Raw genomic sequence first — 23,994 nt, 5'->3', positions numbered from 1 at the left:
TTCATTACTGTTCCCATTGCCTTTCCAATCAACGCCACTCCAGAGCAGCAAGAACTTAATACCAGAACTCCTTTGATAATTGGTTACGATGCAGCTCGAATAAGGAAGAGGGAGTTGCTGGAGCTAGCTTCAAGTGATGAAGCAGAACAAGTAAGGAAACTGATGATTAAACATACTAGGATGCAGGAGATATATTAAATGCTGCTGATCGATCAAGAATGATGATCATGGCCAGCAAATAGATAATAAGTAAAAAGGAGGAAAGTAGGGCTATAGCAATGTTTGAATAGGATGTAAAGGAGGTAAATGTTCCAAAAACAAACTGTAGTTGTTAATGGGACAAACTGTGAACAAGTCACCAGGCCCCACCAATACATTTCCCAGAATGCAGATTACAGAGTAGACACACTAACTGTAACTTTCCACAAATCTTGAGTAGGATTTATGACAAAGGAACAGAATAGTAGATACAAATTGCTACTGAATAAGGCCTTTTACACTGAATGAGTCAACATTAGTAGACTTTAGTCACAATATAGGACAGTGGGGCTTTGATCTTCAAATGTAGATTGGTGTCACACAGTTACTCACGATAGGGGACAGAAGGTGCAGGAGAGGGTTGTTGTTCAGACTGGAGGCCTGTGACCAGAAGTGTGTGACAAGGAGGCATGGTTAGTAAGCTTGCAGATGACATCAAAAATTGATGGTATAGTGGACGTAAAGGAGGTTATTTCAGAGTACAAAGGGACCTTGATCACCTGGGTCACTGGGCTGAGTGGCAGATGGAGTTTAATTTAATTTAGGGAAATGCGATGAGCTACATTTTGGTAAGACAAACCAGCGCAGGACACACAGTTAATGGTAGGGCCCTGGGGAATGTTGTTGAACAGAGACCTAGGGGTGCAGGTGCATAGTTCCTTGAAAGTGATGTCACAGGTAGACAGGGTGGGGAAGAAGGTGCTTGGCAGACTTGCCTCCATTGGTTACAGCACTGAGCACAGGAGTTGGGATGCCGTGTTACTACTATACAAAAAAAAAATTGGTGAGGTCACTTTTGGAGTACTATGTACAATTCTGGTCACCCTGCAATATAAAGAATAGTATTAAACTGGAAAGGGTGTAAAAAAAGATTGACAACAATGCTACAGACACAGAAAGGTTTGAGTTAAAAGGAGAGGCTAGACAGGCTGGGATGACTTTCCTCTGGAGCATAGGATGCTAAGGGGTGACCTTATAGAGGTTTATAAGATCATGAGGGGCATGGATAAGGTGAACAGCCAAAGTCTTTTATTGGGCGAGGGGATTCCAAAAGGAACAGGTTTAAGGTCAGAGGGGAAAGATTTAAAAGGGATTTTAAGGGCAGCTTTTTCACACAGAGGGTAGTGTGTGTATGGAGCAAGTTACCAGAGGAAGTGGTGGAAGCAAATATAATTACAGCATTTAATGACATTTGGATAGGTACATGGAGAGGAAAGGTTTGAGGGGTACAAGCCATATGGGACTAAGTTCAGTATTGGAAACCTGGACAGCATGGACAAGTTGGGCTAAAAGGTCTGTTACCATGCTATATGACTAGTTGCAGGAAGGAAATCTTGCTAATTCTACGTTTGCGTGTGTTTCCTATTGGTCAGGACACAGTAGCATTTGCTGAAGCTGAAGAACAGCTCAGTGCTCATCCTCTGTCACAGATATGTCCACCCTCACCGCAAAAGAAACCAGAGCAACACAGAACTTCACAAAATAAATCATTTGGCAACTGCTAGCATTGCCTGCGTGGCAGTGGGACAACCAAACTCACAGCAAGTTTACCTGTAGATTTGGAAAGAAATATAACTGCTGCCATCCAAGAATTTGGTGCAGGATTTTGATACTTTGTGGGCGGCACGGTGGCACAGTGGTTAGCACTGCTGCCTCACAGCGCCGGAGACCCGGGTTCAATTCCCGCCTCAGGCGACTGACTGTGTGGAGTTTGCACATTCTCCCCGTGTTTGCGTGGGTTTCCTCCGGGTGCTCCGGTTTCCTCCCACAGTCCAAAGATGTGCAGGTCAGGTGAATTGGCCATGCTAAATTGCCCGTAGTGTTAGGTAAGGGGTAGATGTAGATGTAGGGGTATGGGTGGGTTACGCTTCGGCGGGGCGGTGTGGACTTGTTGGGCCGAAGGGCCTGTTTCCACACTGTAAGTAATCTAATCTAATCTAATCTGCACAAACCAGGGGCCATTTCAAAAATAAATCCCTCAAATGAAAACATTTAGCTGGAATGAAACATTTTAAAAACTTTGCACTGGTAACAGTTTTATACTTGGGTTTGTACAAACTACGAAAAGTAACAATCTAGGCTTTTGTTGGCACTAATATCTTATATGTGCAAGATGACAGAGAGGCTGTTGCATAGTATTCGACCAAATAAGTGAACATTGAAGGAGGGGGCAGGAAGGAGATGTAAAAGTACTTTCATTACAAGGTCTGCCTCATATTAAAAATCTCCTGACCTGTGTTTCACACTCTCAGAGAGTGGACATTCCATATAGTGGAGACTTTCTCATGTTCACCACTCACCAAACTGAGCAACCCCAACAATTCAGCAAACAATAGCATCCTTTCAGAGTCTGGCTGAAAATCCAACAAGGGTATTCCTTGAATAGCATTGTTCAGCTAAGTACAATCCAAGAAAATACTAGTCTATTCTCAACGCTCGAGTGCAGTTACCTTGGCGTTCTTCTTCAGTGTCCTCTTGGGGTTCTTCAGGTGCCTCAGGCTCCAAGACAGTTGACGCCTTTGTTGGGACTGGTACGGCTTCCTTCTCTGAGAAAATATTTCAATCAAAAAGCAAATCAATACAAATAGAACGCATTGAAAATGACCCTAAAGCACACAGACATATTACAGTTTGTAGCTTGACCCCCACTCCATTCAATATATTATTTCATTAATACTCAAATCACTTTTCTTTATTCTATTATGGGACACAAGTATCATTTGTTACCCATCCCTAAATGCCCTCAAACCAAGTGACTCTAAAACATTTCAGAGGACGATTAAGAGTCAGCTGTATTGCTGTGGGTCTGGAGTTACGCGTAGGCAATACCAGAAAGAACAGCAGTCTTCTTTCTTTAAAAGGATGCTTGTGGACCAGATGGGTGTTGACAATGATAGTGATGGTAACCATGAAAACACGGTGGCTCAGTGGTTAGCACTGCTGCCTCACAGTACCAGGGCCCCAGGTTCAATTCCAGCCTCAGGTGACTGTGTGGAGTTTACACGTTCTCCCTGTGACTGTGTGGGTTTTCTCCAGGTGCTCCGGTTTCCTCCCACAGTCCAAAGATGTACAGGTTAGGTGAATTGGCCATGCTAAATTACCCATAGGTTAGGTGCGTTAGTCAGAGGGAAATGGGTCTGGGTTACAATGGGTTACTCTTCAGAGGGTCAGCGAGGACTTGTTGGGCCGAAGGGCCCATTTCCACACTGTTTGTTCGTAGAATTTAAATTCCAATCAGCTGCCATGGTGGAATTTGAACTCATATTCCCATTCAAGTGCCATCGAAATGCTAACTCACATTAAACTGAGAGGAATATACAGTCATTGGGAAAACTCTGTCCCTTTCATGTAATGTGTTTATGTTTTCCCTTCCCATTAGACCCTAATGCCACACACCATTGCTGGTTAACAGGGCAGCTGGGTGATCTATGATCTACTATGCTACCACTAAGTTGGTCACTAAGGAATTCACAAGAGCACAGTTTTTTCACCTGGTACTAAAAGTAGTGGCATAATTGAGACTGCTAACGAAGTTCCCTCACGTTTGCAGATTAACATAGCAATTTGCAGTAAAAAAACTTAAACGTTGAAATCATGGGTTACTGAAGCCAGGATGCCAACTTCATTCAACCAACTTTCACAGGTCATGTTCAAATGTCTCTTGATAGCCTGGGCACCTATAACAGTCTGTCAGCCAATAGGAGGAGTACTACCATCGCTGAAGTAGTAACCTGTGACCTAGACAGTTCTACTCCTTAGCTGTTGCTTCACCACAGTGGGTCTCTGATAATTGCTTTTGAAGAAATTTCTATATATCAAATTATTTAATAACAAACATGTTTTCAAAATCTGAGGCAATATGGTACGTGAATTTGTCAATCACACCCATGAGATTTGCCAGTTTTCAGCTAGGTAGCAGGTCACAGTGCCCTGTGATCTCCTGACTCAGGGTCGAGGCAAAATAAATTGTGCAGAATTCTGATCAGTGTGCTTCCTGATAGTTAAAATGCAGAGCAGCACAGCAAAATGCAGGTCAAGGAAGCCTTGTTCAGAATTCAGGGGTGAAAAGAAAGCCAGAGGAATAATGGCGTGAGAAAATTATTGGAACATACTTGGTCTTAACCTACCTTCATCTGGTTTAGCAACCACAGGTGTTTGGGTTTCCTTACAGTGCGCGAGACGCTCACAAGGTGCAATATCCACATGGGTCATTCGGGCTATGCCTAGTTTTTGCAGGTGATGTCTACATTGGAGTCGATAAAGAAAAATCACTGTGGTGTAGTGAGTAGCAAAGCAACAGTCAAACCTTGAAGACATTTATGCCTGTACAGTCATTGCAGTGGAAGCTCCAAGATCTACATTCGCAACTGCTAAATTTACACAGTTCAGACAAGTGCATGAAATGCTATCTCTTTACAAAACTTTTGTTGTTTGCATTTCACCTTTTATTGCTTAACGCAACTACATAAATGCTTTGTGTCCACCTTTGCAATGCATCATTTATATGCCTTGGATATTACTCAGCAGTACATACAAGATCAGAATTTGGATTTAACGGTAATTCCCATCACTGACAAGGAATCCTTGCTGTTTGGGCAAATAATGGAGCTTCCACAATGCTATGAACTAACAATTGTTTGCCTACAGCAGTCTGCATGGTTAATATGCAGCCCGACAACTATTAACGATGTACCAGAGCATAAACTCTGACCTGTATATACCATACAAGCAGACAATAAGCTTACCACCATGATTATATACAAAATATTTTCATGCAGAGATCACGCAAGTAAACAAGCAGAAATAAATACTTAAAATCGGTCTTCAGCCCTTCTAAACCTGCCATTAGACATGTGATTTTTGACGGACTTGAGAAAAGTCATATTTTCACTGGCCATGCACTAACAGTATACATATTGCAAGTAACAGATGGCTTCCTGGGAGCAATTTTATCTCTGAATTATTACAGTGCAGACGGAAGCCATTCAACCCATTGTGCCTTGAATGAGTGTCATTCCATACAGCCGTTCTACTGCCTGTCCCCTGTAACCCTGCACATTGTTTCGATTTAAATAGTCATCTCATTCCTTCTTGAATGCCTCAATTCAACCCATCTCCATCACATTTCAAGGCAGCGCATTTCTTCAGTGCTTAGGCTGCTGGTCATCCATTTAGGAGAGTACTCTGGTTGAAATTCAAGACTAATTAAACAACGAACAAAGAACCACCACACCATGCTGAGAGTTTGACCACAGCAACAATTGTTTCCATGAGGCAAAGCTCAACATACAGACCGAACACTCATCCTTCCCATTATGCTTTCTCTTTACATATACTAACTTTTAAAGATGAGTAACTCACGAAATAAATCAACTGTCAATTAGGAAGAATGGTGCATGTGAAAACATTAAAATACCAAACAGACACTCATGTACTACAATCACAGTCTTTCCAGAATTCCTACAGTGAGAAGGATTTAGAGATGCCGGTGTTGGACTGGAGTGCCCAAAGTTAAAAATCACACAACACCAGGTTATAGTCCAACAGGTTTAATTGGAAGTACACTAGCTTTCGGAGCGTCGCTCCTTCATCAGGTGATAGTGGAAGGCTCAATCCTAACAGAATTTATAGCAAAACTTTACAGAGTGATGTAACTGAAATTACACATTGAAAAATTGATTGTCTGTTAAGTCTTTCATCTGTTTGAATACCATGATAGTTCCACTTCAAACCTTTTTTAAAAAGTTGCATTCTCAGGTTAGCTGTTAACAATGGTGATAGCTAGACAATATGTTGAAGGTGTTAGCCCCCTGTGTTCTCTGTCTATGCCATGATGTTTAGATTGATTCTAATCTAAAAAGTGAGATAATGGAGTTTTACATGAATTCATGCAGTTTTTGAGCAAAGTACAATGTAACCTTGAAAGTACAAATTCACCCCACAAAATATATGTGTGCATGTGGGTCTTTGTCTGTCTGTGTGTGTGTGTGTCTGTCTGGGTTGGGGGTTGTGTGAGAGAGAGTGAGTGTATGTGTGTGTGTGTAGTGAGTGCAGAGTGTCGAAGGTCTGTGAGGGGGTGCGTGTGGGCGTGTGTGTGTGTCTGTGTGCGCGTCTGTGTATGTGTGTGTCCACGTGTATGTGTGACCTGCAACACATTATCAATAAGGATGAGCACCTCACCAAGATCTTCCCCATACTTCCACTACTTGCCTTTAAACAACCGCCAAACCTCAAACAGATCATAGTTTGTAGCAAGCTGCCTGGCTTTCAGGACAACTCCATACAACCCTGTCACGGTAGGCGTTGCAAGACGTGTCAGAGTGTGGACATGGATACCCCCATTACACGTGGGGACACCTCCCACTTTGTATATGGCAGGTACTCATGTGACTCAGCCAATGTTGTCTATCTTATACGTTGCAGGCAAGGATGCCCTGAGGCATGTACATTGGGGAAACCGAGCAAAGGCTACGACAACAGATGAATGGGCACCACACAACAATCAACAGACAGGAGGGTTCCCTCCCAGTTGGGGAACACTTCAGTGGTCCAGGCCATTCGACCTCGGACCTTCGGGTGACCATCCTCCAAGTGGACTTCGGGACAGGCAGCAGAGAAAAGTGGCCGAGCAGAGGCTGATAGCTAAGTTCAGTACCCATAGGGAGGACCTCAACCGGGACCTTGGGTTCATGTCACATTACAGGTGATCACCATTGCACTATACACACAGACAGATACTCCTACACACACTCCTATACACACACATACACAAGCACACAGACACCCACACACACACTCTCACAGATTTAAGACACTCTACACTCACTACACACACAAATATACACTTTCTCACACTCACAACCCCCAACCCAGACAGAGACACACACACACGCACACGCACACACACTTCGTGGGGTGAATTTGTACTTTGTTCAAAAACTGCATGCATTCATGTAGAACTCAGTTATCTCACTTTGTAGATTAGAATCAATCTAAACATCATGGCATAGACAGAGAACACAGGGGGCTAACACCATTGTTAACAGCTAACCTGAGAATGCAACTTTTTAAAAAAGGTTTGAAGTGGAACTATCATGGTATTCAAACAGATGAAAGACTTAACAGACAATCAATTTTTCAATGTATAATTTCAGTTACATCACACTGTAAATTTTTGCTATAAATTCCGTGTGTTAGGATTGAGCCCTCCACAACCACCTGATGAAGGAGTGATGCTCCGAAAGCTAGTGTGCTTCCAATTAAACCTGTTGGACTATAACCTGGTGTTGTGATTTTTAACTTTGTACATTGAGAATGTATTTTATTCCAGGGCTAAATGTTCTCATGCTTAATCTAAAGAAAAAGCTTGGGTTTGCTGTAATATCAGCCACTGAACACAGATGATAATGGCTAACCACTGATACCAAAATTCATAGTTTACTCAGTGTACATCACTGAAACACCTTAATAAAAACAAACAATTCTGAACAGCACTGTTGTACTTCACAGTTTGAGTTCTCTATTGTGCATTTTGGTGAATCAATAAATGTGTAAGCTAACAAACAAACATCACGAAAATATCAATGTGTGATGGGCCATGGACATTTCGGTGATCTCCTTGTTCAAAGACGTATTTTTAACAGCAAGGCCTAGAGGTGTGGGTGGCAATAGTCTCCCGAAGTAAGTAAAAATTAAGTGGCTCCTGGTTTGGTGAAGTGCTTCTCAAAGGGCACCTGCTGCTACAATTTGAATCCAAATATGAAAAAGGACCAACACTAATTTTCAGCAAATATCCCTGATGCCTACACCAATCAGGTGGGCAGCACAGCACCCACCATATTAGACTCAGGATTTCAAGGCCAGTCATCATTGTTCATCGTAGCAGTGATTTCCATGAGACGATATTTCACAAGTTTAACTTGTAGTTTACTATAATATTCAATACCCTATTTTTTCATCTTTGTTTAGCATTACAAACTGCTAGACATCACCATTCAGCAGCTGTGAAAGACAGATAATCATTTATTCTGCCCCACTGCAAAACTCAATGAATTAAAATCAGAAATCACTATACTCTACTTTCACTTCAACCACTTTCCATGTTGTCATTGACTTAACTGGCTTGGTGACCACAACTAGAAACCCAACATGAAGCACCATGAATGCCTTACCAAACAATCTCAAATCATTATATATTCCTCATCTAATAGTGTTTGCTCAACTACTACAGTGACACCTTTTTCTTAATTTAGTCATGCTCCTTTTCCAATCTTCACATATTTCTCAATTTAAAAAAAACTGTCTAATTGCTCAGCCACTGAAACTGAACCGTTTTTACTGAAAAAGTATTCTCACTTAGTGAACTAATACATCGAGTCCCAAAGGACACATGGATTGCAAGTGTCACAGTTTAGCAAAGTTAACACAACTCTTATTTGTTCTGAAAGGTAATCGAGTAACATAGTTGGCAGCAGAAAAAAGAGAAGAAGATAGGTACCGCATTTCAGAATCAGTCTGAAGTTGAAGGACAGAGAGATCTGTATCCCACTGCAGCATCCTGAAGAGGTTAGCAGAGTCAACCGTAAGGTAGAAACATGAAAGGTTAGTTTCATACACATTCAACAAAGCTGTGCAATTAGCAAAACTGAAAAAAAAACTACTGGCACTGCTTGAATTTCTGAATTTGTAAATATACCAGTAAAAATATTTTATCTGACCAGATCCAATACCAATAATTAATGTCACGGACTTATTTATTGATTCATAGTTTGATTATACTGGAGGCTGATATATTTTTTTTTAATTGTTAATGACTCCTAGGATGTCTGCAACACTGACTCCATGAATTAACTCAAGAACATGAACTTGTTATTTGCCACTGCAGTTATGTGCAGCTCAGACCAAGGCTGGTGGTCCATTACCTTCTTTTTTCCTGGTACCAGCCTTCAAATTGCCATGGTAGGATCTGAACTCAACCCACAGGTTGCCAGTCCAGCACCATAAAGGCTGCCATATTGGACCTGTTCAAAAGATGTTAGGGCATTGGATTTTCTAGCACTGCTAAAGCTCAATATTGACTTTGCAACAAAACCTGAACAAAACTGACAGCCATTTCATAATCATTGGCAGTTTTACAATCAGACATATCAGAGATTACTCACACTGCAAAGGTCTGAAATACTCAACCAATCCAAATTCTGAAAAAGTACACTTCATTTTGCAGAGTGGAGAATAAGGATAAAAACCGATTAAAAAAAAAGATAAAAAAGGTTAAATATCATTGAAGGGAAATTGCAGTTAGTTGTAATTGCATTGGTCCAAATTACTGACCACTGGGAATTTTGTTCGAAAATTAGCAAGATGATGAAATCAATCTATGAGAAGCAACTTGGAACTTACCTGACACACAGGTAATAGCACAGTCAGGGAGTCATGAGGGACCCACAATTTGGGATTTGCCACATGCTGAGGAGGTTCACTGGAGGCGGTTGATCCCCAGATGGATGTGCGGGTGCAGCTCAGGGGTGTTTGGAGGCTTTGGGGACTGGGTGAGAAAGTCATAGGCCAGCAAAGAGCAGGAGGGTGATGGAGGTGGAGAGAGATTGGAGGCCTTCTAGTAGAGGTCAGGCCTGGTAGTGGGGAAGGGAAGGGAAGTGTACAGCTAGTCAGGATCACTGCTGTCATAACACCGCAGTTATATGTTTTGCAAAAAACAATCTGATCCTTCTTTAAATGGCACAAAGGTGCCTAAAACGATGGCTCCCATGAAATAGTACAAGAAATCTACGTACAGTTCAGCCACCAATTCCCCATTACCCATGCTCCTTGTTACTTGCTCAAACAAATTGGAGACAAACCATCTGCTTATACCACCTTGAATTCTTTCAATCACCAGCATCATCATTCACTCGAGTGGACCAGCTCTCTCATTTCCACTCTTGTGCTGCTCACAAAAGCTTACACATCATTACTTAGCCTTCAACTCTCCATTAGGAAATTTAAAGAGATCCTGTATATGTAAGGCACAGGCGGTCCTCCAGACAGAAGCCCAGGAAGCAGTGGAAAGTGAAGGTCAATACCACAAATATTGCTCCAAGGACATTATACAGTGCAGAAAGAACAGTTTCCTGAAAGTTGAGGTGAGTCAATGTATCCCAAAAGGAATTTCCTACCAAGTGCTCATTAACCTCAGCCACTGCTCAATTCACCACACCTCATCCATAGCTACCAATAATCTCCAATCAGAATTCATATGCCCCACCTCAGCCTTTCACAATTCAGCATTGCTGAAAGCCTTACACTTGCAGATCACATACATTGGCAATTATACAACCAACATTGTCACATCATTCCAACATAATGCAGGAAATGGAGACAGATGACAGGAGGAGCAAAGAGCTGGAAGGCAAGAACACCTGTACATTTTAGAGGAGACTGTGCTTTGACCACTATGGCTACTGGTGGGGCTGAATGAGAAGGCTGTCTGCACACTTAATCCACTTTCTCTCATTCCACTTCTACCTTATCCCCTCAGTCTCTTTCTACTTAACCACACACCTTCCTTTCTCCCGGTCCCTTTCTCATTGCAGAAACGAGAAGTGGAATCTGCCCAAATAGAGGTGGAAGGAGAAGAGGCAACAGAAACAAAAAAGCACACTCATCGCTACATCGGAGACTGACCACCTTCGTACTTATGAAGTTGAAGTGGGATCCTCAAATGGTGTGCCACAGGGCACACGTACACAATAGAAAAGGCAGAGGGAAAGGCTTGGCCTGGAGGCAACTAAAGGAGGATAAGGTTGTTCATTCGTTCTACTTCAGAAGAATCAGATGAGGCATTCAATGGGCCAGGCTAAAGGGGGAGGCTGATGCATATATGGGTCTCTGTGCAATTGGCAGGAATGTGAAGATTGGAATTCTGCAGGGGTCTGTGCTGGGGCCTCAACTTTTAACAATTGATAAGCTGAGCGGAGTGAAGGCATGGAGCTAAATGCGTAGACAACACAAGACAGGTAGGAGTGTATGTTGTGAAGAAGATATAAGGAGATGCAGACAGGTATACGTGAGAGGGCAAAAATCCTAAACGATGGAATATAACGTGGGAAAATGGGAGGTTGTCCACTTTGACAGAAAGAATGCAAGAGCTGAGTATTACTTAAACAGAGAATGACTGCAAATTCTGACATGCAAAGTGATTCACTTGTTCTAGTGCCGGAGTTACACAAAGTCAGTTTGCAGGTACAGCACATAATTGAGAAGGCTAATGGAATTCAACCCTTTATTACAAGAGTAACTGAACACAGAAGATGTTATGCCTTAGTTATACAGGACATTGGTGAGACTGCATCCCAAATACTGTGTGCAGTTTTGGTCTCTGTTTAAGGAACAATGTAACTGCATGGGAGGCAATTCAAACAGGTTCAGTAGATTGATACCTGGAATGCATGGGTTGCCTTATAGGGCTAGAATGGACAAGCCTCGGCTTGTTTTCACTGAAGTTTAGAAGAGGGAGGGGTGACTTGATTGAAGTGTGTAGGACACTGAATGGTCTCAACAAGGTAGACATGGAAAGGATGTTTCCACTTGTGGTTCAGTCCAGAACTATGGGAAACTGTTTAAAAATTAGGGGTCACCCTCTTGGGTCAGAGAGATGAGAGGATTTTCTTTCTTTCCGAGTGCTTTGGAACTCTGTGCCTCAGAAAATGGGATCATTGAATACTTTTAAGATAGAGATAGATTGATTCTGCTGCCGAACAATATGGCAGGGGGAGGGTTTCAAGATGGGATAATGTTCTTTGAAACAACCAGATCAGTAATGATCTTATGGAGCAAAAAAAAAAGAGGGCTGACTGGCCTGCTCCAGATATCATTCTGGTAAACCTACATGACTCTTCCCTCAAAGCCAATATAACCCTTTCTAAAGAGCGGTGCCCAGAACCACTCACTTTTCCCTACTATGTCCCAAGGAGGGTTTTGTGCAGCTGAAGTGTAACTTCTAGCTCCTTGTATTCCTGTCCTCTAGACATCAAGGATAGTATTCCATTCATTTTATTTCTGAACCTGTTTGTGATATTTTAATAATTTGTCCATTTCTATTGACTTTCACTAACTGTAGCTTTTCGCCATTTCAAACGTTCCCCTGTTCTATCTTCCTTTAGATCTCGACTCACCAGCCTTATTTTCCTGCTGATTCAGAAAGAATTTCTCCTGATGTTTCTGACAGCAGGGGACTGACGCTAGGCTGATCCAAAATAAGTTTTCAGTTAACTTGTCCATCAACCAACTGATTAAAAGCTACATCGAATGCAATGAACCCATCAAAAATATGTGAGAACTGAATAATTTTAGCTCTTGCTTCACAACCTAGGGTGCAAATGCATGCTGGTTAATACTATACTTGGTTTATAGGCATCTCAATTCAAAGCAGGCTACCAACAGGTTGAGCGTGCGACAATGTTTTAACAGTTCATTGGTATAACAGATGCCTGGAAGCAACACCTGATAAGGAAAGAAAACCACAGCTAATAACAAAAAAAAAATCACAAGTGATTAAGTTCAGAATTGCCTTACCGGGCTCCAGCCGTACCCTCCACAGATTCCTGGCTCTCTGATTCACTTGGCGTTCCCAGCGATTTATTCGATGGAGAAATAGGAGAATGGACTAAATAATTGAACAAACAGGTGTCTCCAGTTACTGTCCGCAGCGGCTGCACTATTAATGATGTTCATTAATTAAATTAAATGGGAATTGTTGTTAGATAAAAATGTTATGGAGAAATTAAACAGAAAAATGAAAACAAGGAAACACACAGAGAAGGAAAAAAGTGACATTTGTTAAAAGACTGTTCAACGAAGAAGCTGTATTGTAAATAGTCGTTTGGCAGTACAGAACTTGACGATTGCTGAAATGAAACATTTTGTCAAAGCTATTTACCCTGCACTCAGGACAACTTGCAAGAATATAAATTCAAACAAATCAATATTTATTTTGGAGGAGGGGAGACTGCTGATTGGTAGAACCTTGACCACTTGCCAACCAATCAGCACTCTGCTCTCACGCAGGATAAATGATGGTTTTCGCTTCGATCTGACATTCTGATAAATTGTCCTGATGAGTGTTTCGACAAAACAATGTTCTTTTCAGCAACATTCACACTGTGTTGTAATAGTAGATATTTTTAACTAGCCTGCACAGATGTGTTATGACACACCTCTAGATTTGCTGCCCCTCTGTAGCAGGAGGAACTCAAATCTAGGTCTTCTGGTCCAGTGGTACAGACACTACCACTATGCCACCAGTGTCCTGTTGTATTGGAAAAGTAAGCTCATCCAAGACAGCCCTAAGTGAGAATTGAAAAGGGTGGCGCTGGAAAAGTACAGGTCAGGCAGCATCTAAGGAGCAGGAGAGTCAACATTTCGGACATAAGCCCTTCATCAGGATGCATCAAGGTGAACTGCTTATTCCTGAAACGTCAAATCTCCTGCTCCTCGGATGTTGCCTGACCTGCTGTGCTTTTCCAGCACCACACTTTTCGACCGACTCTTCTGTGCTCACATTCTCCTATTCCCAATAGCAATAACTGTATGGTAAACACCATAAAATAGTACGAGGAGACAGTCTTTAGCATACATACTGATAATCTGATCATCTTCAGTTACGGAATCTAAAAAATCAGCATATTGGTTGAAATTATTGCTTCCATTTGAACTTTCAAACAACATATCTACAAGTTTTATTGCATTGTCTAAGGACTGCATTCAATGCTCCATTTGTGTGCGCATTCATGTGAATGCATCAGTTTAAAATTGCCTTTGTCTTTTAAAACCACTGATGCAGCAGACATCTGGGTGTGTCAGAGAGGAGGTAAAACAGAATGATAAGATACCATTGAGTATCACAGACAGTTTTGCTCTTCCTATTTGAGAGGCATATTTCCATTGGTTGCAGTTTGGGGAAGGGTGACGAGGCTAACTCCTGGGGTGAAAGGGTTACCTCATAATTAGCCATGATCTCACTGAATGGTGAAGCAGGCTCGAGAAGCTTCATGGCCTACTCCTGCTCCTACAAGGAAAGGTGGAGCTAGTCGGCTCTATATTCAGCTTAAATGAATTTAGGTGACCTTGTTGAAACATACATGGTTCAACAGGGTTAGATGATATTCCAGAATCTTGCTTGGGGGGGGGGGGGGGGGGGGAACAGTTTCAGAATAAGGAGTCACCCATTTAAGACTGAACTACTTCTCTTCGAGGGTTAACAAAGTTTGAAATTTGCAACCTAGAGGGCAGTGGAGACTAGGGCTGATCAGTGGCTGTAGGCCAGTCCCGAAGAAGGGTTGCACCCAAAACATTAACTTCTTCACCTCCTGATGCTGCCTGGCTTGCTGGGTTCTTCCAGACTCCTGTCTGTCTACCTTGGATTCCAGCATCTGCAGTTTTAGAGTCATAGAGATGTACAGCATGGAAACAGACCCTTCGGTCCAACCCATCCATGCCGACCAGATATCCCAACCCAATCTAGTCCCACCTGCCAGCACCTGGCCCATATCCCTCCAAACCCTTCCTATTCATATACCCACCCAAATGCCTCTTAAATGTTGCAATTGTACCAGCCTCCACCACTTCCTCTGGCAGCTCATTCCATACATATACCACCCTCTGTGAAAAAGTTGCCCCTTAGGTCCCTTTTATATCTTTGCCCTCTCACCCTAAAACTATGCCCTCTAGTTCTGGACTCCCCAGCCCCAGGGAAAAGACTTTGCCTATTTATCCTATCCATTCCCCTCACGATTTTGTAAACCTCTATAAGGTCACCCCTCAGCCTCCGACGCTCCAAGGAAAACAGCCCCAGCCTGTTCAGCCTCTCCCTGTAGCTCAGATCCTCCAACCCTGGCAACATCCTTGTAATTCTTTTCTGAACCCTTTCAGGTTTCACAATAGGAAGGAGACCAGAATTGCACGCAGTATTCCAACAGTGGCCTAACCAATGTCCTGTACAGCCGCAACATGACCTCCCAACTCCTGTACTCAATACTCTGACCAATAAAAGAAAGCATACCAAACACCTTCTTCACTATCCTATCTACCTGTGACTCCACTTTCAAGGAGCTATGAACCTGCACTCCAAGGTCTCTTTGTTCAACAGCACTCCCTAGGACCTTACCATTAAGTCCTGCTAAGATTTGCTTTCCCAAAATGCAACAGCTCGCATTTATCTGAATTAAACTCTATCTGCCACTCCTCGGCCCATCTGATCAAGATCCTGTTGTAATCTGAGGTAACCCTCTTTGCTGTGCACTACACCTCCAATTTTGGTGTCATCTGCAAACTTACTGTACAAACATTTAAAAGCAGCTCTGCCATGAAATTCAGCAGGGCCTGTAGAAACTCAGACATTTGGGACTAGTGACCACAAAATCTCTCCCCCTGCCTCTCTAATGTTGGTAGGGTCCAGGGTATACCGTCATTCTCAATTTGTATACTCCCTCCCTGAAAACCATTATTGTGCTTTTTGTTTAAAAAACTTCTTTACAAATACATATCCTAACCACAAACTCACCTTCATAATGGCCCTTGGAGAATGAGAACTGCCAAGCAGCAACCAGGTAATTCGCCAGTGATAGGAAAGATGACAGGAAAGTGAGCCACATCAGATAACTTACATAGCATGAGTAATGGGTTCACGATTGACAAAGAAAAGGCTTGAGAGAATGTAACTGGAGTGTTTTCTGGTAGAGGCAGTAAACAATAAAGAAAAAAATACATCCAAGAGAAAATAACTAAAAAAAAAGCACCAAACAAAAGTAGCTGCACTGTCAACTGTGTTTTGGTAGTACAGAACTCAAATGTTCCTAGAAGATTAGAGGTTGAAGCTTTTTGCTCATCAGAAATAGGACTTGAGAAAAAAAAGACAAGACACCATTTACACAGAATGGGAAAAGGGTGCTGACTAGTTTGGCTATAACTGGCATAGAGAAGCAAGAACAGTTAACTCTCAATCTTAATTATCAGACCAGGCACATCGATTCTGATTGGTCAGAATTGGTCACTGGTCCCATTGCTGTCTATTTTCGCCTCCTCTCATTCATTTACACCTATTTTGTATCTCTCACTTCTTTACCACATTGGCACTCCCATTGTCTTTTGCTCTGGGCACTCTCGCTATGTTCCACTCACTTCTCATTCAACCCTCTGTCAACAGCATACAAATCACCATTCTCCAGCCTCTGAGTTCAAAAGAAGTGCCATATTACACTCAGAACATTAACTCCGTTCCTGTCTCCACAGATGCTGCCAGAGCTGCTGGGTTTCGACAGCAATCTGTTTTTACTTTTGTTTCTTATTTTCAAATCTATTTCTCGTTCTCGCGTTCTGAGAAGTACAAAATGAAAACCTTCAACATCGAGTCCCCTTTTAGCAATGCTTAAACTTCTTTTTGATAATTTAAATCGTTGGAAAGAGCACTTTCATCCATAGGAATGACCCCCAAATTTAACTCATCCTCTAGCTGTTTCTCATTCGGTTTTTTTGCTTCTTGCTTTTGATACCCTCCTGGAATGTGTTTTTCCATGTACAGGTTGTTCTACTATAACGTGACAGTTGTGCCCCACTGCCTCCTCGTGCTATGGCAAACCACTCCAGAAAGTCACGCTGTAGAAGATCGTTAACAGAAATTGAGAAATGCAGACAGACACAGAGAGAGAGAGAGAGAGAGAGAGAGAGAGAGAGAGAGAGAGAGAGAGAGAGAGAGAGAGAGAGAGAGAGAGAGAGAGAGAGAGAGAGAGAGAGAGAGAGAGAGAGAGAGAGAGACACAGAGAGAGACACAGAGAGAGACACAGAGAGAGAGAAAGAAAGAGAGAGACAGAGAGAGAGACAGAGAGAGAGACAGAGAGAGAGACAGAGAGAGAGAGACAGAGAGAGAGAGAGAGAGAGACACAGAGAGAGCGAGAGCCAGACAGACACGCAGAGAGAGAGAAGGGAAGCAAGTCACAGGAATGTGCAGGACACTGTTTTTCCCTCAGCTGCATCAATGAATATGGTTGGGTGGGTGTGGAAATGGTGTGCCAAAGTGACCTGCTAGTAGTGTGCAGCAGCAACGCAGGCACCTCTTCCTGCTGGAAGCAGCTATTGTTTAGGCTACCACATGTCGGAGTTCTGGTGCAGGGTGCAGGTGGTTGATGGTCCACATTCTCCACAAGGTCTCACAACCCACTACCATACAGCACTGCGAAAAGCATAGCTGACACCAGTGATTGGAGAAACTCAATGGGTCACACTACGGAGCTCTTGCATTTCACCTTGAGCAGACCGATTGTTTGATAAAAGTCTCAGGCTGTTGATGAAGGCTGCATATATGGAAAATCTGCAAATGGTCACTCAGCCTAGCTATCAGCAGGAGTGCAGGATCTCTCAAACCTTTCAGCTCTCTGAAAAGGTGCACTGGTCCCTTTCCTAACACAGCGGTGTGTAACCTGGGATATCGTATCGTATGGATCCCTTGGAAACAGCTAAACATGTAGTGCCACTGGCATGAAGTGCCCACCCTTTGGTGACAGGTCACACTGCAACATCACACAGAGGTCAGGCATGGCCTTCCTTGGGAAGTGCAGTTTTCTCCAGTACCGGCACTCTGACATCTGCAGCATGACTCCCATTTTGGATGCCACCCCCTCCCCCCCCCCCCTCATTGGCTGCTGTTCTTCGATGCAGTGTCCAATCATTACCACTCAGCTTCTCAGAAGTGCTTCTCGACTTCACATATTCACTGCTCTCTTCTTGGTTTGAATCGGTGGGAGTTTACACAGCAACAGAGAGCAGCTCACAATGGCAGGCGTAACCTGTCACATCTGAGACTTCACCTTGAAGTCATTACCTTCTCAAGGTTGGAAATCAGACAGCCTGTAATTCTGTTCACTGCCCGACAAATTAGGACAGAGGCATTTAATTCCAGTCAGAGTTAATTCAATTGAATTATCTCAATTCATGTAGTTGGGCCTTCTTTTAATCAGCCTGTTTGGATATGTTATATACATACACCTCCACCTCCGGGATAGGTGGGATTGCCTGGTCCTAAGTTAAGGTCACTATCACTGCATGATAAAACCCTCAAAAAGCATGAGCCATCATCTTTTTACATTAATCTCCACTCTAATCGTTATCCCAGTTACTTCAAATCAGAAAATGATCCAATCTTTCTCAGAACTAAAATCCTCTACTGCTGCCAACATCCTATGCCCATCTCACTAGTTTATTGATATCTTCCTACTATCCACAGCTTTCTTCCAAACCATCAACCACTCTGTCAATTTTCAGACTATTTCTAAACTTCTTAAATCATGCTCTGAACATTCAAGTCACAATTACTGAAATATAAAATTAACAAAGGATCCAGTACCGAGCCCCGCAGAACCCCATTGGAAACAACCATCAAATCAGAAAAATCCACCTTGTTTGTCAGGTGCCTTGCATTAAAATCAACCATCCACCCTTGACAAATTCCCTTTTTCCTTATCTGGCTTATACTTCCTATGCCTTCCTTACTCACTTGCTGTTTTTTCTAATTCTGGCTGTGCAACTCCCTCTACTGAACCTTCTCTCAGGATCCCAACTTCACTGCCAAGTTTAAACCTTCCCCAATATCAGCTTCTTGTAAGGATGTAAAAACAATGACTGCAGATGCTGGAAACCAGATTCTGGATTAGTGGTGCTGGAAGAGCACAGCAGTTCAGGCAGCATCCAAGGAGCAGTGAAATCGGTGTTTCGGGCAAAAGCCCTTCATCAGGAATACAGACAGAGAGCCTGAAGTGTGGAGAGATAAGCTAGAGGAGGGTGGGGGTGGGGAGAAAGTAGCATAGAGTACAATAGGTGAATGGGGGAGGGGATGAAGGTGATAGGTCAGGGAGGAGAGGGTGGAGTGGATAGGTGGAAAAGGAGATAGGCAGGTAGGACAAGTCCAGACAAGTCATGGGGACAGTTACTGAGCTGGAAGTTTGGAACTAGGGTGAGGTGGGGGAAGGGGAAATGAGGAAGCTGTTGAAGTCCACATTGATGCCCTGGGGTTGAAGTGTTCCGAGACGGAAGATGAGGCGTTCTTCCTCCAGGTGTCTGGTGGTGAGGGAGCGGCGGTGAAGGAGGCCCAGGACCTCCATGTCCTCGGCAGAGTGGGAGGGGGAGTTGAAATGTTGGGCCACGGGGCGGTGTGGTTGATTGGTGTAGGTGTCCCGGAGATGTTCTCTAAAGCGCTCTGCTAGGAGGCGCCCAGTCTCCCCAACGTAGAGGAGACTGCATCGGGAGCAACGGATACAATAAATGATATTAGTGGATGTGCAAGTAAAACTTTGATGGATGTGGAAGGCTCCTTTAGGGCCTTGGACAGAGGTGAGGGAGGTGGTGTGGGCGCAGGTTTTACAGTTCCTGCGGTGGAAGGGGAAGGTGCCAGGATGGGAGGGTGGGTTGTAGAGGGGCGTGGACCTGACCAGGTTGTCACGGAGGGAACAGTCTTTGTGGAAGGCGGAAAGGGGTGGGGAGGGAAATATATCCCTGGTGGTGGGGTCTTTTTGGAGGTGGCGGAAATGTCGGCGGATGATTTGGTTTATGCGAAGGTTGGTAGGGTGGAAGATGAGCACCAGGGGCGTTCTGTCCTTGTTACGGTTGGAGGGGTGGGGTCTGAGGGCGGAGGTGTGGGATGTGGACGAGATGCGTTGGAGGGCATCTTTAACCACGTGGGAAGGGAAATTGCGGTCTCTAAAGGAGGCCATCTGGTGTGTTCTGTGGTGGAACTGGTCCTCCTGGGTGCAGATAAGGCGGAGGCGGAGAAATTGGGAATACGGGATGGCATTTTTGCAAGAGATAGGGTGGGAAGAGGTGTAATCCAGGTAGCTATGGGAGTCGGTGGGTTTGTAAAAAATGTCAGTGTCAAGTCGGTCGTCATTAATGGAGATGGAGAGATCTAGGAAAGGGAGGGAGGTGTCAAAGATGGTCCAGGTAAATTTAAGGTCAGGGTGGAATGTGTTGGTGAAGTTGATGAATTGCTCAACCTCCTCGCGGGAGCACGGGATGACGCCAATGCAGTCATCAATGTAGCAGAGGAAGAGGTGGGGAGTGGTGCCGGTGTAATTACGGAAGATCAACTGCTCTACGTAGCCAAAAGAGACAGGCATAGCTGGGGCCCATACGTGTGCCCATGGCTATCCCTTTGGTCTGGAGGAAGTGGGAGGATTCAAAGGAGAAATTGTTAAGGGTGAGGACCAGTTCGGCCAAACGAATGAGAGTGTCGGTGGATGGATACTGTTGGGGACGTCTGGAGAGAAAAAAACGGAGGGCTTGGAGGCCCTAGTCATGGCGGGTGGAAGTGTAGAGGGATTGGATATCCATGGTGAAGATGAGGCGTTGGGGGCCGGGGAAATGGAAGTCTTGGAGGAGGTGGAGGGCGTGGGTGGTGTCTTGAACGTATGTGGGGAGTTCCTGGACTAGGAGGGGGATAGGACAGTGTCGCGGTAGGTAGAGATGAGTTCAGTGGGGCAGGAACATGCTGAGACAATGGGTCGGCCAGGGTGGTCAGGCTTGTGGATCTTGGGAAGGAGGTAGAACCAGGAAGTGCGGGGTTCCCGGACTATGAGGTTGGAAGCTGTGGGTGGGAGATCTCCTGAGGTGATGAGGTTCTGTATGGTCTGGGAGATGATAGTTTGGTGATGGAGGGTGGGGTCATGGTTGAGGGGGTAGTAGGAAGAGGTATCCTCGAGTTGGCGTTTGGCTTCAGTGGTGTAGAGGTCAGTGCGCCAGACTACCACTGCGGCCCCTTTATCCGCTGATCCTATTCCAGTTCAGAAGCAAACCATCTGCCTTATACTGGTCCCATCGCACCCGCCCGCTTAAAAATGGTCCCAATATCCTAGAAATATAAAGCCCTCCCACCTGCACCATTTCTCCAGCCATGCATTTATCTGGACCAACCTCTTATTCCTGTACTTATTCGACCATGGCAGCAGAAGTAATTCAGAGACTACCACCTTTTGGGTTCTGCTTTCAATCTACTTCCTAACTCCCTATATTCTGCCTTCAAGACCTCATCCCTTTTCTGACCTATGTCATTGATACCAATATGTACCACAATCTCTCTCTGTTTGTCCTACCACTTCAAGATGCCCTGCAGCCAGTGACATCAGCGACGCAGCACACCATCCTGGAGTTTCTTTTGCAGCCATACAAAAAGCCTGTCTCTTCATTTAAAATTGTATCCCATACCACTATAGCCCTGCCTTTTTGCTTCCTCTCCTCTTGTGTAGCATACCCACCCATGGTGCCATGAAGTTGGCTGCCATTGTGCAGGGATAAGCAGTCATCTCCCCCAATAGTATCCAAAATAGTATATTGGTTAGGAAGAGGAATGGCCACAGAGGCTCTGCACGATCTGCCTTCCTCTCATCTAACCCATGCCTCGTTTGTTCAAACTTTAACTTTTCTGACCAGTCCGCCAAATGGGACCTTGTCAAAAGCCTTGCTAAACTGCAAGTAGTTATCTGCACTATCTTCATTGACCCTCCTTGTTACTGTTCAAAAAAAGTCCATCAAGTTAGCTGGACAATTTTTCTTCAACAAGTTCATGCTATTTTTGATGCTTTTGGGCCTCACCAAATGACAATTTATAATGTCTAAGAATGTTTCCAGTTATTTGTTCACTATCTGACCTGTAATGATAAAGACTTTTCCATCTTCCCTTTTTAAACAATGAAACACTGTTACAGTCCTCTGGCATCATGCCAGGTACCAGAGAGGATTAGAAAATGATAGTCAGAGCCTCTATTCGTTCTATTCTGCTTGCTTGAGCAGCTCAGTATACATTTCATTGTGGCCTGACCATTTGTTTGGCTCCAAAACTGCTAAATGCAGTTCCCCTTAATTTGTTTTTCAAACTTCTTAAATTATTCTAAAGTATTGTTGGACGTCTCCATATCAATATTTTCACAAATGTAACTACAACAGAAAAGATGCTGTATTTGATCCTGAAACAAAGCAAACACCCAGTGCTGAAAATTAGTGGTGTGCCTGTGATCTGAGGCCCATTAAAAACTGTCATTTCTGTTCTACTACAGAAACTGAAAAGTTATTTCTTCCATATTCCCAGAGGGATAATGCGGCAGAAAGAATAACAACTGAACAGAACAAAACATTATTCTGGTCAACCAAACTGAATAAATTTTGCTGTTGGTAACCATGTAAAGACATTATTTCAATCTATCAGTTATAATGAGAACTTGAGCATCCAATTTTAGACTCACCCATGGAAGGCTCCGTAGTTATGCCAATGCTCTGAAGTAGTGCCTCAGTCTCTTTACGCTTTCTCTCAAGATCCAGCTCATCCTGTGAAGCAGAAGTCGTCTCTTTCTTGAAGTCACCCTGAAAGCAGTTTCACAGGATTCACTGCTGGAGGTTTTTATTGCATCTCACAAACAGATCCACATATCCTGCACTATTCTTCATCTGGAATCAAAGCCAGGAAAGATGTAACTTTTTTCCAAACAGAAATCATTTTATCAACAGCACTGCATTTTACTTACAATACTAAGTTAAATGCACACATAAAAAATTTAAATTGTATCCTAGTTGTCTCTCGCGAAAACTCCTCACTCTGCACATGGCAAACTCCTTAATTGGAAAACTGAAAAATTAAACTTACATCTTTTATCAGAGATTGCAAAAGAAGTTACTCCAAATGGTACAGCATCGTGGTTGATGTTTTAACATTCAAGTTTAATGTTACTGTTACAAACATATATTGAAGGTAAACAAACATCAACAGTAAATTGGAGGCAAGTCACTTAACCTTGATGACAGAGACTTCACCAGTTGGGTCTGTCCATGGTTGTTTTTACCTGTGCGTTGGAATACATCTTCAGAGCTTGGCTTTCAGACTGTTTTATATAAGTCTGGAAGACACCAATGGAGTCACTTCTGTCATGAAGCAGTTGAGACATTTGTGGAGAACAGAGTCAAGTGTTCCCAGGATAAGTGAGCACATCACAAAGCCTGTACCTTCATCTATCCCTTGGACACAGAGCATTTGCCCTCACGTCATACAAGATGAAATCAAGCTTGACTGTAAATTGGCTTTTTTTGCTGAGTAGTTATCCATAAAAATGATGAGAATTAATCTTAATCACTATCAATATGAAATAGATTGGCTGTTAACTGGTTCTCACTGGTCATCCTATTTCTCCATTCACAAATAAATCCAACACTCAAACCTTTGCAAAATGAGACTTCCACAAAGGATTTCAAATCCTCCCTCAGATACAAAATGTGATTCATAAGGCTTTCAATTACAATGAGAGAATCTCCTTTCGCTGTAATCCTGGCCTTAATTTTCTTGATCAATACTGGATGTAGTTCCTGGCTCAGAGTAAGATTTACCACACTCATACACACAATGCGCAATACAGATAGGATGATGTTCATGAAAGATGAGCACCATTCTCCCAGTTACCACCATCACCTGATAAAACCGAAATGTAGCTTTGAATCTAAAAAAACTAATTTTGATTGAAGTGTATTTTCTCACATTCCCACGAAATCATCCACATATTTTACATGAAGTCACTGCACATACAAGTCTACATTCCCACCAATAGCTTGTGAAGCTAGTCCTCAAGTTCCCTGTCATACAGTCATATAATCATACAGCATGGAAACAGACCCCAAGGTCCAACCAGGCAATATTGAACATAATCCCAAACTAAGCTC

At 43.2% G+C, this 23,994-nt stretch overlaps 1 protein-coding gene across 4 annotated transcripts in view; it reads right to left on the bottom strand.

Moving 5' to 3' along the window:
- The window catches only part of LOC140471339 (cytoplasmic dynein 1 intermediate chain 2-like), a 61,334-nt gene that overhangs the window by 25,540 nt on the left and 11,800 nt on the right, over positions 1-23,994 (bottom strand). Inside the window, exons 3-7 of one of the 4 annotated variants that reach the window (XM_072567356.1) lie at positions 22,533-22,650; positions 12,829-12,970; positions 8,756-8,815; positions 4,386-4,501; positions 2,709-2,804 (exon numbers count right to left, since the gene is read on the bottom strand). In XM_072567356.1, the coding sequence (XP_072423457.1) occupies positions 2,709-2,804; positions 4,386-4,501; positions 8,756-8,815; positions 12,829-12,970; positions 22,533-22,650 (532 nt within the window). The remainder of the gene's footprint in view (positions 1-2,708; positions 2,805-4,385; positions 4,502-8,755; positions 8,816-12,828; positions 12,971-22,532; positions 22,651-23,994) is intronic. The other 3 variants (XM_072567357.1, XM_072567358.1, XM_072567359.1) reach the window with 3 other exon arrangements.

Source organism: Chiloscyllium punctatum, chromosome X (assembly GCF_047496795.1).
Source record: "Chiloscyllium punctatum isolate Juve2018m chromosome X, sChiPun1.3, whole genome shotgun sequence".
NCBI lineage: Eukaryota > Metazoa > Chordata > Chondrichthyes > Orectolobiformes > Hemiscylliidae > Chiloscyllium > Chiloscyllium punctatum.
The sequence above is the reverse complement of the archived record's forward strand: the minus strand, read 5'-3'. Positions and strand labels throughout refer to the sequence as shown.